General features: G+C 57.6%; 1 protein-coding gene across 1 annotated transcript; it reads left to right on the forward strand.

Annotated features, from left to right (window-relative positions):
* The first annotated feature begins 933 nt into the window (after positions 1-933).
* On the forward strand, positions 934-12,241 carry LOC144490327 (chloride intracellular channel protein 1-like). The gene is made up of 5 exons (XM_078208098.1): positions 934-1,039; positions 2,224-2,355; positions 7,485-7,591; positions 10,629-10,810; positions 11,385-12,241. Exons 1-5 carry the CDS (start codon positions 984-986, stop codon positions 11,544-11,546), a joined length of 639 nt encoding a protein of 212 aa, XP_078064224.1. The 5' UTR covers positions 934-983; the 3' UTR covers positions 11,547-12,241.
* The last annotated feature ends 661 nt before the right edge of the window (positions 12,242-12,902 follow it).

Genomic DNA, 12,902 nt, shown 5'->3' on the forward strand with positions numbered 1-12,902 from the left:
TTTCCCTGCAGCCCTTTTTAAACAAAGGCACAACATTTGCCACTCTCCAATTTTCAGGCACCTCACCCGTGACTATCGATGATTCAAATATCTCGGCGAGGGGATCCGCAATTTCCTCCCTAGCCTCCCACAATGTCCTGGGATACACTTCTTCAGATCCTGGGATTAATCTATCTTGATGCGCTTTAAGATTTCCAGCACCACCTTCTCTGTTTTATGTACACTCCTCAAGACATCACTATTTATTTTCCCAAGTTCCCGAACATCCATGCTTTTCAGCTCCCAGATATTGACTATCTAGCTGATCCATGCGCCTCATTATTTTATAGACCTCTGTAAGGTCTCCCCTCAGCCTCCTACGCTCCAGAGAAAAAGGTCCCAGTCTATCCAGCCTCTCCTCATAACTCAAACCATCAAGTCCTGGTAGCATCCCAGTAAATCTTTTCTGCACTCTTTCTAGTTTAATAACATCCTTTCTATAATAGGGTGACCAGAACTGTGCACATTAGTCCAAGTGTGGCCTTACCAATGTCTTGTACAACTTCAACAAGACGTCCCAACTCCTGTATTCAATGTTCTGACCGATGAAACCAAGTATGCCGAATGCCTTCTTCACCACTCTGTCCACTTGTGACTCCACTTTCAAGGAGCTATGTACATGTACCCTTAGATCTTTGTTCACATCCTTCCTTTAGTGTGGCACCCAGAACTGTATGCAACGTTCCAGCTGTGGCCTTTAGAACCAACCATAGAACCATATATTTCGTGCCCCTTGATGCTCTTTCCACATCCCCCCACAAGTGACAGAGCTGCTGCCATTTTGTTCCTCCAGGTTTGGGGGCTCTCCAGGGTTCAATGGTTGAACTTTGACCCCCTGCCTTGACCTCAGTGTGTGCTGACATCTGCCTTTCTTCCCTCTCCCCTGGCAGGCGGGCAGTGATGGGCAAAGCATTGGCAATTGCCCCTTCTCGCAGCGACTCTTCATGGTGCTCTGGCTTAAGGGGGTCACCTTCAACGTCACCACCGTCGACATGAAGAGGTCAGTGGGGTCGGGGGTCATGCGTGTGTCTGAAGGGGCGGGGAAAGTCTTGCAGAGAGACCGGGTTGTTGAGGGAGGGAATTGCAGAGGATTAGCCAATAGCGTGGCTGAGCGATGAACATTGTTTGGGTCGGGGGGGAGGGGAAGGTGGCGCAAGGGGCCAGATTTGGAGGAGTGCAGATGTCTCCGGAGGGTTGGGGGGGGTGGGGGTTGTTTCGGGGAAGGAGGGTAGCGAGTGACGGCAGGGATCGGGGGGAGCGAGGCCACCCAGGGATTTGAAAATGGGGCTGAGAATTTCAAAATGGGAGCCAGCGTAGGTTAGTGAGCGCGCGGGGTGAGGGGGGCGAGGGATTGGAGACGTGGGGGGGGGGGGAGGGGGGATTGGAGACGTGGGGGGGGGAGGGGGGATTGGAGACGTGGGGGGGGGAGGGGGGATTGGAGACGTGGGGGGGGGAGGGGGGATTGGAGACGTGGGGGGAGGGGGGATTGGAGACGTGGGGGGGGAGGGGGGATTGGAGACGTGGGGGGGGGAGGGGGGATTGGAGACGCGGGGGGGGGAGGGGGGATTGGAGACGCGGGGGGGAGGGGGGATTGGAGACGCGGGGTGGGGGGGGGAATTGGAGACGGGAGACGCGGGGTGGGGGGGGGAATGGGAGACGTGGGGGGAGGGGGAATTGGAGACGGGAGACGTGGGGGGAGGGGGAATTGGGGACGCGGGGGGGGGGAGGGGGAATTGGGGGAATTGGGGACGCGGAGGGGGAGTTGGGGACACGGGGGGTGGAGGGGGAATTGGGGACGCGGGGGGTGGAGGGGGAATGGGAGATGTGGGGGGGGAATTGGGGACGCGGGGGTGGAGGGGGAATTGGGGACGCGGGGGGTGGAGGGGGAATTGGGGACGTGGGGGTGGAGGGGGAATTGGGAACGCGGGGGTGGAGGGGGAATTGGGGACGCGGGGGTGGAGGGGGAATTGGGGACGGGAGACGCGGTGGGTGGGGGGGGGGGCGGAGGTTTCCCACTCGTTTCCTGCGCTCCGTCGTGGCGGATGTGTTCTCACTCTTTAGCGGAATTCGAGTTGGTATTTCGGAGGAGCAGGTGGCTGGGTGGTAACACTCTCTTTTTCTCTCTCCCTCTTTCCGCTCCATCCTACATCTTCCCCCCTGCCCCATCCCCTGTTGTCGATGTAGGAAATTTGAGAACAAGTTTCTGGAGGACCTGGCTCCGGGGGCCCAGCCCCCGTTCCTGCTCTACGAGAATGAGGTGAAAACCGACACCAACAAGATCGAGGAGTTTCTTGAGGAAAATCTCTGTCCCCCCAAGTACGTGGGAGGGGGGGTGGGGGGGCTGCGCTTGCTGTGGGACTTCTCATTGGTGGGGAGATTTGATTGGATTTACTATTGACACATGTATGAACACACAGTGAAAAGTATTGTTTCTTGCACTCTATACAAAGCATACAGTTCATAGAGTACATAGGGGAGAAGGAAAGGAGAGAGTGCAGAATGTAGTGTTACAGTCACAGCTAGGGTATAGAGAAAGATCAACTTAATGTGAGGTAGGTCCAAATAGTTAAGAAAGCCCCACCAACACCTCTTTCTCAGAAGACTAAGAAAATTCAGAATGTCCGCTACAATTCTCACCAACTTTTACAGATGCACCATAGAAAGCATTCTTTCTGGTTGTATCACAGCTTGGTCTGGGCTCCTGCTCTGCCCAAGACCGCAAGGAACTACAAAAGGTCGTGAGTGTAGCCCAATCCATCACGCAAACCAGCCTCCATCCATTGACTCTGTCTACACTTCCCGCTGCCTCGGCAAAGCAGCCAGCATAATTAAGGACCCCACGCATCCCGGACATTCTCTCTTCCACCTTCTTCCGTTGGGAAGAAGATACAAAAGTCTGAGGTCATGTACCAACCGACTCAAGAACAGCTTCTTCCCTGCTGCTGTCAGATGGAGTCAATGGGTAGGAAGCTGGTTTGCGTGATGGATTGGGGTACATTCACAACCTTTTGTAGTTCCTTGCGGTTTTGGGCAGAGCAGGAGCCCAGACCAAGCTGTGATACAACCAGAAAGAATGCTTTCTATGGTGCATCTGTAAAAGTTGGTGAGAGTCGTAGCTGACATCCCAAATTTCCTTAGTCTTCTGAGAAAGTAGAGGAATGTGTGAGTCCCTGGAGAGACGGGGACCGAACTCCGGGCAGCGATGGGGAGGGGATTCGTCTGGATAAGTTCGCCTCCACAATTCCACTTTCCCGCCTTATCCCCGTAACCCTCGATTCCCTTACTGATTAACAATCTGTCTGTCTCAGCCTTGAACATACTCAGTGACCCGACCTCCACAGCCCTCTGCGGGAAAGAATTCCACAGATTCACTCCCCTCTGAGAGAAGAAATTCCTCCTCATCTCTGTCTTCAATGGGCGACCCCCTCACTCTGAGATGATGCTCTCTGGTCCCAGACACTCCCACAGGGGGAAATAACCTCTCAGCATCGACCCTGTCAAACCCCCTGAGAATCCGATATGTCTCAATAAGGTCGCCTCACATTCTTCTAAACTCCAGTGAGTACAGGCCCAACCTACTCACCCTCTCCTCATAAGAAACTCCCTCCCTACCCGGGAACCTAGTGAACCTTCTCTGGACTGCCTCCAATGCCAGGATATCTTTCCTTAGATAAACGGACCAAAACTGTTCACACTATTCCAGGCCTGAGACATGGGAGAAATCTCCAGTTTGGGCGGCACAGTGATTAGCACTGCTGCCTCACAGCGCCAGGGACCCGGGTTCACTGCTGCCTCACAGCGCCAGGGACCCGGGTTCACTGCTGCCTCACAGCGCCAGGGACCCGGGTTCACTGCTGCCTCACAGCGCCAGGGACCCGGGTTCACTGCTGCCTCACAGCGCCAGGGACCCGGGTTCACTGCTGCCTCACAGCGCCAGGGACCCGGGTTCACTGCTGCCTCACAGTGCCAGGGACCCGGGTTCACTGCTCCCTCACAGCGCCAGGGACCCGGGTTCACTGCTGCCTCACAGCGCCAGGGACCCGGGTTCACTGCTCCCTCACAGTGCCAGGGACCCGGGTTCACTGCTCCCTCACAGCGCCAGGGACCCGGGTTCACTGCTCCCTCACAGCGCCAGGGACCCGGGTTCACTGCTGCCTCACAGTGCCAGGGACCCGGGTTCACTGCCCCCCTCACAGCGCCAGGGACCCGGGTTCACTGCTGCCTCACAGCGCCAGGGACCCGGGTTCACTGCTCCCTCACAGCGCCAGGGACCCGGGTTCACTGCTCCCTCACAGCGCCAGGGACCCGGGTTCACTGCTCCCTCACAGCGCCAGGGACCCGGGTTCACTGCTGCCTCACAGCGCCAGGGACCCGGGTTCACTGCTCCCTCACAGCGCCAGGGACCCGGGTTCACTGCTCCCTCACAGCGCCAGGGACCCGGGTTCACTGCTCCCTCACAGCGCCAGGGACCCGGGTTCACTGCCCCCCTCACAGCGCCAGGGACCCGGGTTCACTGCTGCCTCACAGCGCCAGGGACCCGGGTTCACTGCTCCCTCACAGCGCCAGGGACCCGGGTTCACTGCTCCCTCACAGCACCAGGGACCCGGGTTCACTGCTGCCTCACAGCGCCAGGGACCCGGGTTCACTGCTGTCTCACAGCGCCAGGGACCCGGGTTCACTGCTGCCTCACAGCGCCAGGGACCCGGGTTCACTGCTGCCTCACAGCGCCCGGGACCCGGGTTCACTGCTCCCTCACAGCGCCAGGGACCCGGGTTCACTGCTCCCTCACAGCGCCAGGGACCCGGGTTCACTGCTCCCTCACAGCGCCAGGGACCCGGGTTCACTGCTGCCTCACAGCGCCCGGGACCCGGGTTCACTGCTCCCTCACAGCGCCAGGGACCCGGGTTCACTGCTCCCTCACAGCGCCAGGGACCCGGGTTCACTGCTCCCTCACAGCGCCAGGGACCCGGGTTCACTGCTCCCTCACAGCGCCAGGGACCCGGGTTCACTGCTCCCTCACAGCGCCAGGGACCCGGGTTCACTGCCCCCCTCACAGCGCCAGGGACCCGGGTTCACTGCTGCCTCACAGCGCCAGGGACCCGGGTTCACTGCTCCCTCACAGCGCCAGGGACCCGGGTTCACTGCTCCCTCACAGCACCAGGGACCCGGGTTCACTGCTGTCTCACAGCGCCAGGGACCCGGGTTCACTGCTGCCTCACAGCGCCAGGGACCCGGGTTCACTGCTGCCTCACAGCGCCCGGGACCCGGGTTCACTGCTCCCTCACAGCGCCAGGGACCCGGGTTCACTGCTCCCTCACAGCGCCAGGGACCCGGGTTCACTGCTGCCTCACAGCGCCCGGGACCCGGGTTCACTGCTCCCTCACAGCGCCAGGGACCCGGGTTCACTGCTCCCTCACAGCGCCAGGGACCCGGGTTCACTGCTCCCTCACAGCGCCAGGGACCCGGGTTCACTGCTCCCTCACAGCGCCAGGGACCCGGGTTCACTGCTCCCTCACAGCGCCAGGGACCCGGGTTCACTGCTCCCTCACAGTGCCAGGGACCCGGGTTCACTGCTCCCTCACAGTGCCAGGGACCCGGGTTCACTGCTGCCTCACAGCGCCAGGGACCCGGGTTCACTGCTGCCTCACAGCACCGGGGACCCGGGTTCACTGCTCCCTCACAGTGCCAGGGACCCGGGTTCACTGCTCCCTCACAGTGCCAGGGACCCGGGTTCACTGCTGCCTCACAGCGCCAGGGACCCGGGTTCACTGCCCCCCTCACAGCGCCAGGGACCCGGGTTCACTGCTCCCTCACAGCGCCAGGGACCCGGGTTCACTGCTCCCTCACAGCACCAGGGACCCGGGTTCACTGCTGCCTCACAGCGCCAGGGACCCGGGTTCACTGCTGCCTCACAGCGCCAGGGACCCGGGTTCACTGCTGTCTCACAGCGCCAGGGACCCGGGTTCACTGCTGCCTCACAGCGCCAGGGACCCGGGTTCACTGCTGCCTCACAGCGCCCGGGACCCGGGTTCACTGCTCCCTCACAGCGCCAGGGACCCGGGTTCACTGCTCCCTCACAGCGCCAGGGACCCGGGTTCACTGCTCCCTCACAGCGCCAGGGACCCGGGTTCACTGCTGCCTCACAGCGCCAGGGACCCGGGTTCACTGCTCCCTCACAGCGCCAGGGACCCGGGTTCACTGCTGCCTCACAGCGCCAGGGACCCGGGTTCACTGCTCCCTCACAGCGCCAGGGACCCGGGTTCACTGCTGCCTCACAGCGCCAGGCACCCGGGTTCACTGCTGCCTCACAGCCCCAGGGACCCGGGTTCACTGCTGCCTCACAGCCCCAGGGACCCGGGTTCACTGCTGCCTCACAGTGCCAGGGACCCGGGTTCACTGCTCCCTCACAGCGCCAGGGACCCGGGTTCACTGCTGCCTCACAGCGCCAGGGACCCGGGTTCACTGCTGCCTCACAGTGCCAGGGACCCGGGTTCACTGCTGCCTCACAGTGCCAGGGACCCGGGTTCACTGCTGCCTCACAGCGCCAGGGACCCGGGTTCACTGCTCCCTCACAGCGCCAGGGACCCGGGTTCACTGCTGCCTCACAGCGCCAGGGACCCGGGTTCACTGCTGCCTCACAGCGCCAGGGACCCGGGTTCACTGCTGCCTCACAGCGCCAGGGACCCGGGTTCACTGCTGCCTCACAGCGCCAGGGACCCGGGTTCACTGCTGCCTCACAGCGCCAGGGACCCGGGTTCACTGCTCCCTCACAGCGCCAGGGACCCGGGTTCACTGCTCCCTCACAGCACCAGGGACCCGGGTTCACTGCTGCCTCACAGTGCCAGGGACCCGGGTTCACTGCTGCCTCACAGCGCCAGGGACCCGGGTTCACTGCTGCCTCACAGCGCCAGGGACCCGGGTTCACTGCTGCCTCACAGCGCCAGGGACCCGGGTTCACTGCTCCCTCAGAGCGCCAGGGACCCGGGTTCCATTCCAGCCTCGAGTCACTGTCTGTGTGGAGTTTGCATGTTCTCCCCGTGTCTGCGTGGGTTTCCTCCGGGTGCTCCGGTTTCCTCCCACAGTCCAAAGATGTGCTGGTTAGATGGATTGGCCGTGATAAATTGCCCTGTGGTGTGTGGAGGGTTAGCAGGGTAAATACGTGGGGTTAGGGGCCTGGGTGGGATTGTGGTCGATGCAGGCTCGATGGGCCGAATGGCCTCCCTCTGCGCTGTTGGGATTCTATGAACAACTCTAATCAGTCTTTCTTCCTTTTTAATACCCCCCCCCCCACACCCCGAACCTCCGCCCCCCACACCCCCCCCCCCCCCCACACCCCAAACCTCCGCCCCCCTCACCCCCCCCCCCCCCACACCCCCCCCCCCCCCCCCCACACACCCCGAACCTCCTTGTCTTTAACGAATGCTCTTGTGTTTCTCTCCCCCAAGATATCCGCGTCTGGCCGCCAGGAACCCGGAATCCAACACCGCCGGGAGCAACATTTTCTCCAAGTTCTCGGCCTACATCAAGAACCCCAATCCTGGCATGAACGACAGTAGGTGGAGAAACTTTCCCTGTCTGACCCCTATTGGCATTGGACCAGATTGGCCATTCGGGTTGGGGGGGGGGAGAGAATCATTCACCTGCTCAAACAGGCTTCCCAATTGGCCAGGACAACTTTGGCCACCGCTCTCGAGGGTCAGCTGTGTGCCAGAGGGTCGTAGGGTCCAAGGCCCATCCTGAGTGCAAAATTTAGGCCCCTCCTCTCACTGGTTAGAAATCGAAATAGTCCCATGCGGTGTGCAAGTGTTGCATTTTAGTTTGCTTATTATTGTCACATGTATTAACATACAGTGAAAAGTATTGTTTCTTGCGCGCTATACAGACAAAACATACCGTTCACAGAGAAGGAAAGGAGAGGGTGCAGAATGTAGTGTTATAGTCATAGCTAGGGTGTAGAGAAAGATCAACTTAATGCGAGGTAGGTCCATTCAAAAGTCTGATGGCAGCAGGGAAGAAGCTGTTCTCGATAAAGTGTATCCCAGGACATTGTGAGAGGCTCGGGAGGAAATTGCGGCTCCCCTAGCAGAGATATTTGAATCATCGATAATCACGGGTGAGGTGCCTGAAGATTGGAGAGTGGCAAATGTTGTGCCTTTGTTTAAAAAGGGCTGCAGGGAAAAGCCTGGGAACTACAGGCCAGTGAGCCTCACATCTGTGGTGGGTAAATTGTTAGAAGGTATTTTGAGAGACAGGATCTACAGGCATTTAGAGACACAAGGACTGATTTAGGACAGTCAGCGTGGCTTTGTGAGTGGAAAATCAAGTCTCTCAAATTTGATTGAGTTTTTTGAAGGGGTAATCAAGAAGGTAGATGAGGGCAGTGCAGTTGATGTTGTCTACATGGACTTTAGCAAGGCCTTTGACAAGGTACCGCATGGTAGGTTGTTGCATAAAGTTAAATCTCACGGGATCCAGGATGAGGTAGCCAAATAGCAAATGTTTCACACAGAGGGTGGTGAGTGTCTGGAACAAGCTGCCAGAGGTAGTAGTAGAGGCGGGTACAATTTTGTCTTTTAAAAAGCATTTAGACAGTTACATGGGTACGATGTACAGAGAGATATAGGCCAAATGCGGGCAATTGGGACTAGCTTAGTGTTTTAAAAAAGGGGTGGCATGGACAAGTTGGGCCGAAGGGCCTGTTTCCATGCTGTAAACCTCTGACTCTATTTGCTAAAGTTCCTTGTGGTCTTGGGCAGAGCAGGAGCCCCAGACCAAGCTGTGATACAACCAGAAAGGATGCTTTCTATGGTGCATCTGTAAAGGTTGGTGAGAGTTGTAGCTGACATGCCAAATTTCCTTCGCCCCCTGAGAAAGTAGAGGCATTGGTGGGGCTTTCTTAACTATAGCGTTGGCGTGGGGGGGACCAGGACAGGTTGTTGGTGATCTGGACACCTAGAAACCTGAAGCTCTCGACACTTCGTCCCCGTTGATGTAGACAGACGGTTAAGCGCCCTCTGAAGGGATGGGGGAGATGGGGTTGAGGAGTGGGCAGTGAGTGTTGTCACTGGGCTGGCCTAGCATTCATTCCTATCCCCAATTGCCCCTTGAACCCACTGGTTCGCTCGGCTATTTCAGAGGGCAGTTGAGAGTCAACCACATTGCTGTGTCTCTGGAGTCACGTGTAGGCCAGGCCGGGTAAGGACGGCAGATTTCCTTCACTGAAGGACATTAGTGACCCACATGGGTTTTTCTGACATGAGAACCAGGTGGAGGCCATTCAGGTCCTCGAACCCGTCCTTGGCTGCCCTTGGCCTCTGCCCTTGGCCTCCGCCCTTGGCCTCCGCCCTTGGCCTCCGCCCTTGGCCTCCGCCCTTGGCCTCCGCCCTTGGCCTCCGCCCTTGGCCTCCGCCCTTGGCTGACCTTGGCCTCCGCCCTTGGCTGACCTTGGCCTCCGCCCGCTCCCCGTGACCCTTCGACCCCAATACTGATTGAAAACCGCTCCAGCTCCCCAAATTCATTCGGTGTTCTCCCGTTCCCCGCGCTCTGGGGTAGAGAATTCCCCAGATTCACCAGCCTTTGAGTGAAACAACTCCCCCTCGTCTCTGTTTCACGCCTGCCGCCCCTTACCCCAAGCCGACAGACTGACCCGGGCTGTCCTGAGCACGGCATGGATTAGGCCGATTATTGATTCAGTGAGCTTTTAAAGGAAAGGAAACCGAGCCAGCGGTTTTATTGGTGGACAGCATTGAAGGGAACCTGTAATTTTATTCATTTCTCCTAATGCTGCTGTCGCTGGCTGGGTCCAGCATTTACTGCCCCTTGAGAAGGTGGTGGTGAGCCGCCTTCCTGAACCCACTGCAGTCCCTGAGGTGTAGGTACACCCACGGTGCTGTTAGGGAGGGAGCTCCAGGATGTTGACCCAGCGACAGTGAAGGAACGGCCGATATATTTCCAAGTCGGGATGGTGAGTGACTCGGAGGGGAGCCTCCAGGTGGGGGTGTTCCCCAGGTATCTGCTGCCCTTGTCCTTCTAGATGGAAGCGGTTGTGGGTTTGGAAGGTGCTGCCTAAGGAGCCTTGGTGAGTTGCTGCAGTGCATCTTGTAGATGGTACACACGGCTGTCACTGTGCGTTGGGGGTGGAGGGAGTGAGTGTTTGTGGATGGGGGGCCAATCAAGCGGGGCTGCTTTGTCCTGGATGGTGTTGAGCTTCTCGAGTGTTGTTGGAGCTGCAGCATCCAGGGAAGGGGGGAGTATTCCATCACACTCCTGACTTGTGCCTTGTAGATGGTGGACAGGCTGTGGGGAGTCAGGAGGTGAGTTACTCTCTGCAGGATTCCCAGCCTCTGAGCTGCCACAGTGTTTATCTGCTTGGGTTCAGTTTCTGGTCAATGGTAACTCTCCAAGATGATGAGGACGAACTATTCCCAAGTTAATGGGGAGGGTTCCCACCTCACTTGCCCTCACCCACATCCCACCTCCCCCCATATTTGTCGGCCTAGATTTTGAGGCCTTGGCCTCAGGGTTCAGAGGTCAAACTCTCCTGTGCCCAGCAGTGCTGTTGAGTGAATTCTTTTCCCTCTGGCCCTCAGTGTTGGAGAAAGGCCTCCTGAAATCCTTGGCCAAGCTGGATGAGTACTTGAAGACTCCCGTGCCCGAGGAAATAGATGAGAACAGCGCTGAGGATGTCGTGGTCTCCACCCGCAAGTTCCTGGATGGCAACGAGCTGACACTGGCTGATTGTAACCTTCTACCCAAACTCCACATTGCCAAGGTAATAACCAGCCCTCCCGTTTGGCATTGAGGGATGGGGGGGCTACCATGAGGCGGGGGGGAAGGCCATTCGGCCCATCGGGTTCCTGCTGGCTCTCAGTCCAGTTGACTTTTGTTGTCAATTCCCCCCCCCCCCCCCCCACAAACCTACACATCTTTAGATGGGGTAATTTAGCATGGCTAATCCCCCTAACCTGCACATCTTTGGACACTAAGGGGCAATTTAGCATGGCCAATTCGCTAATGTCCAAAGACGTGCAGGTTAGGGTGGATTGGCCATGCTAAATTGCCCCTTAGTGTCCAATTATGTGCAGATTAGGGACAACTTAGCACGGCCAATCCACCTAAGCCGCACGTCTTTGGAGTGTGGGAGGAACCCGGAGGAAACCCACGCAGACACGGGGAGAATGTGCAGACTCCACACAGACAGTGACCCAAGGCTGGAATGGAACCCGTATCCCTGGAGCTGTGAGGCAGCAGAGCTAACCCACTGCCTCATTAAATCCCAGAGTGTGTGTTGACGCTTACTTAACGTTAATCTTTGTCATTTTCTCCTCTCTCTCTCTCTGTCTCAGGTGGTTTGCAAGAAATACCGAGGCTTCGAGATCCCTCAGCAGTTCACTGGTATCTGGAGGTATTTGAGAAATGCCTACGATTGTGAAGAGTTCGCCCACACCTGCCCCAAGGACGAGGAGATTGAGTTTGCTTACTCCCTGGTGGCAAAACCCCTCAAGTAGTGGGTACGCTCGTCGGGGAAAGGAAAAATAGCACCATGATGCAGCTTTTCCCAGAAGAGTTCGCCTTGTAAAATCTCCCTCACGTGAAATCATTTTTCTCTTCCTGTTGTTTCAAAAGAAGTATTACTTGACCAAGTTTGTTTTCTAGCTGCCTTGTTGTTTTCCTGGAGAATTTCCTCAAAAAAATATATATTTATGTTTAGTCAAAGCCTGTGGGGTTGTTTTTATTCAGAAAATGAGACATGTTAGCCGCCTCGGGCCTAGTTTTCTGGTCTGGGGTTAAGCCGGGAGGCGAAATCGTCTCTGGGTGGCAGTAGAGAGGTGAAATGGGTGCCGATGTTTCCATCAGAGTCATTTCCTTCCCCTCCCCCGTGACTCGCGCGAGTTTCATGTTGTTTGGCTCATTCCCCGCAGTCATCAAACTCCCAAGGCAGGCTTCGGGCCTTCACTCTACGGGGCAGGGCCTTCCATCCAAAGTGAAGACCGTTTACCCACTGCAGACACCCAGTGGTCCTGAGGTGACTCGAGCTTGGCCACACCAAAAAAAAACAGCAGGTTGCTGACGTCAGCACAGGCGGGAGATGGCCATTCAGCCCCTCGGGACTGCACTGCTGTTCGGTCAACTCCCACTTCTCCTGCCCTTTGACCTCAAGTCTACCCATCACACCTTTTAAAAATAAACTTGTTGATTCGCTATTGGAGTGGGGGATATTTAATTGAGGGGATTCTATGATATGATTATGGGCGGCACTGAGCGCCAGGGACCCGGGTTCGATTCCCGGCTTGGGTCACTCTGTGTGGAGTCTGCACGTTCTCCCCGTGTCTGCGTGGGTTTCCTCCGGGTGCTCCGGTTTCCTCCCACAGCCCAAAGATGTGTGGTCCAGATGGATCGGCCATGCTAAATTGACCCCTGGTGTACCCGAACGGGCGCTAGAGTGTGGCAACTTGGGGATTTTCACAGTAACTTCATTGCGGTGTTAATGTCAGTCTACTCGGGCTGCCAATAAAATAAAGTTTCTAAATTTGTGTGGCCACTTTCAGGGATTGGACCACACGATCCCGCTGTACGTCAAGGCTGTTCAGGTTCCTGCCATTAGCTGTACACTTACCCTTAACCCTTCAGGCCACTGTCTGTCAGATGGGGGAGGAGCCAGGGTATCGGATGTGGGGAGGAGGCCATTCAGCCCCTCTTTCCTCTGCCTCTCCTGGCCTTCCAAAGTGGATCCAGATGACAGGTGGTCCTGCCGGCGTGCGATGGGGCAGGACCGCTCGCGTCACACCAACAACCCCCTCCCCACCCTCTGGCCTTGCCAATCTCCCCCTGAGCCTCCCGGAAGAAAGGCCTAACTCTGGGCT

This window comes from Mustelus asterias, unplaced genomic scaffold, assembly GCF_964213995.1.
Source record: "Mustelus asterias unplaced genomic scaffold, sMusAst1.hap1.1 HAP1_SCAFFOLD_3166, whole genome shotgun sequence".
Lineage (NCBI taxonomy): Eukaryota > Metazoa > Chordata > Chondrichthyes > Carcharhiniformes > Triakidae > Mustelus > Mustelus asterias.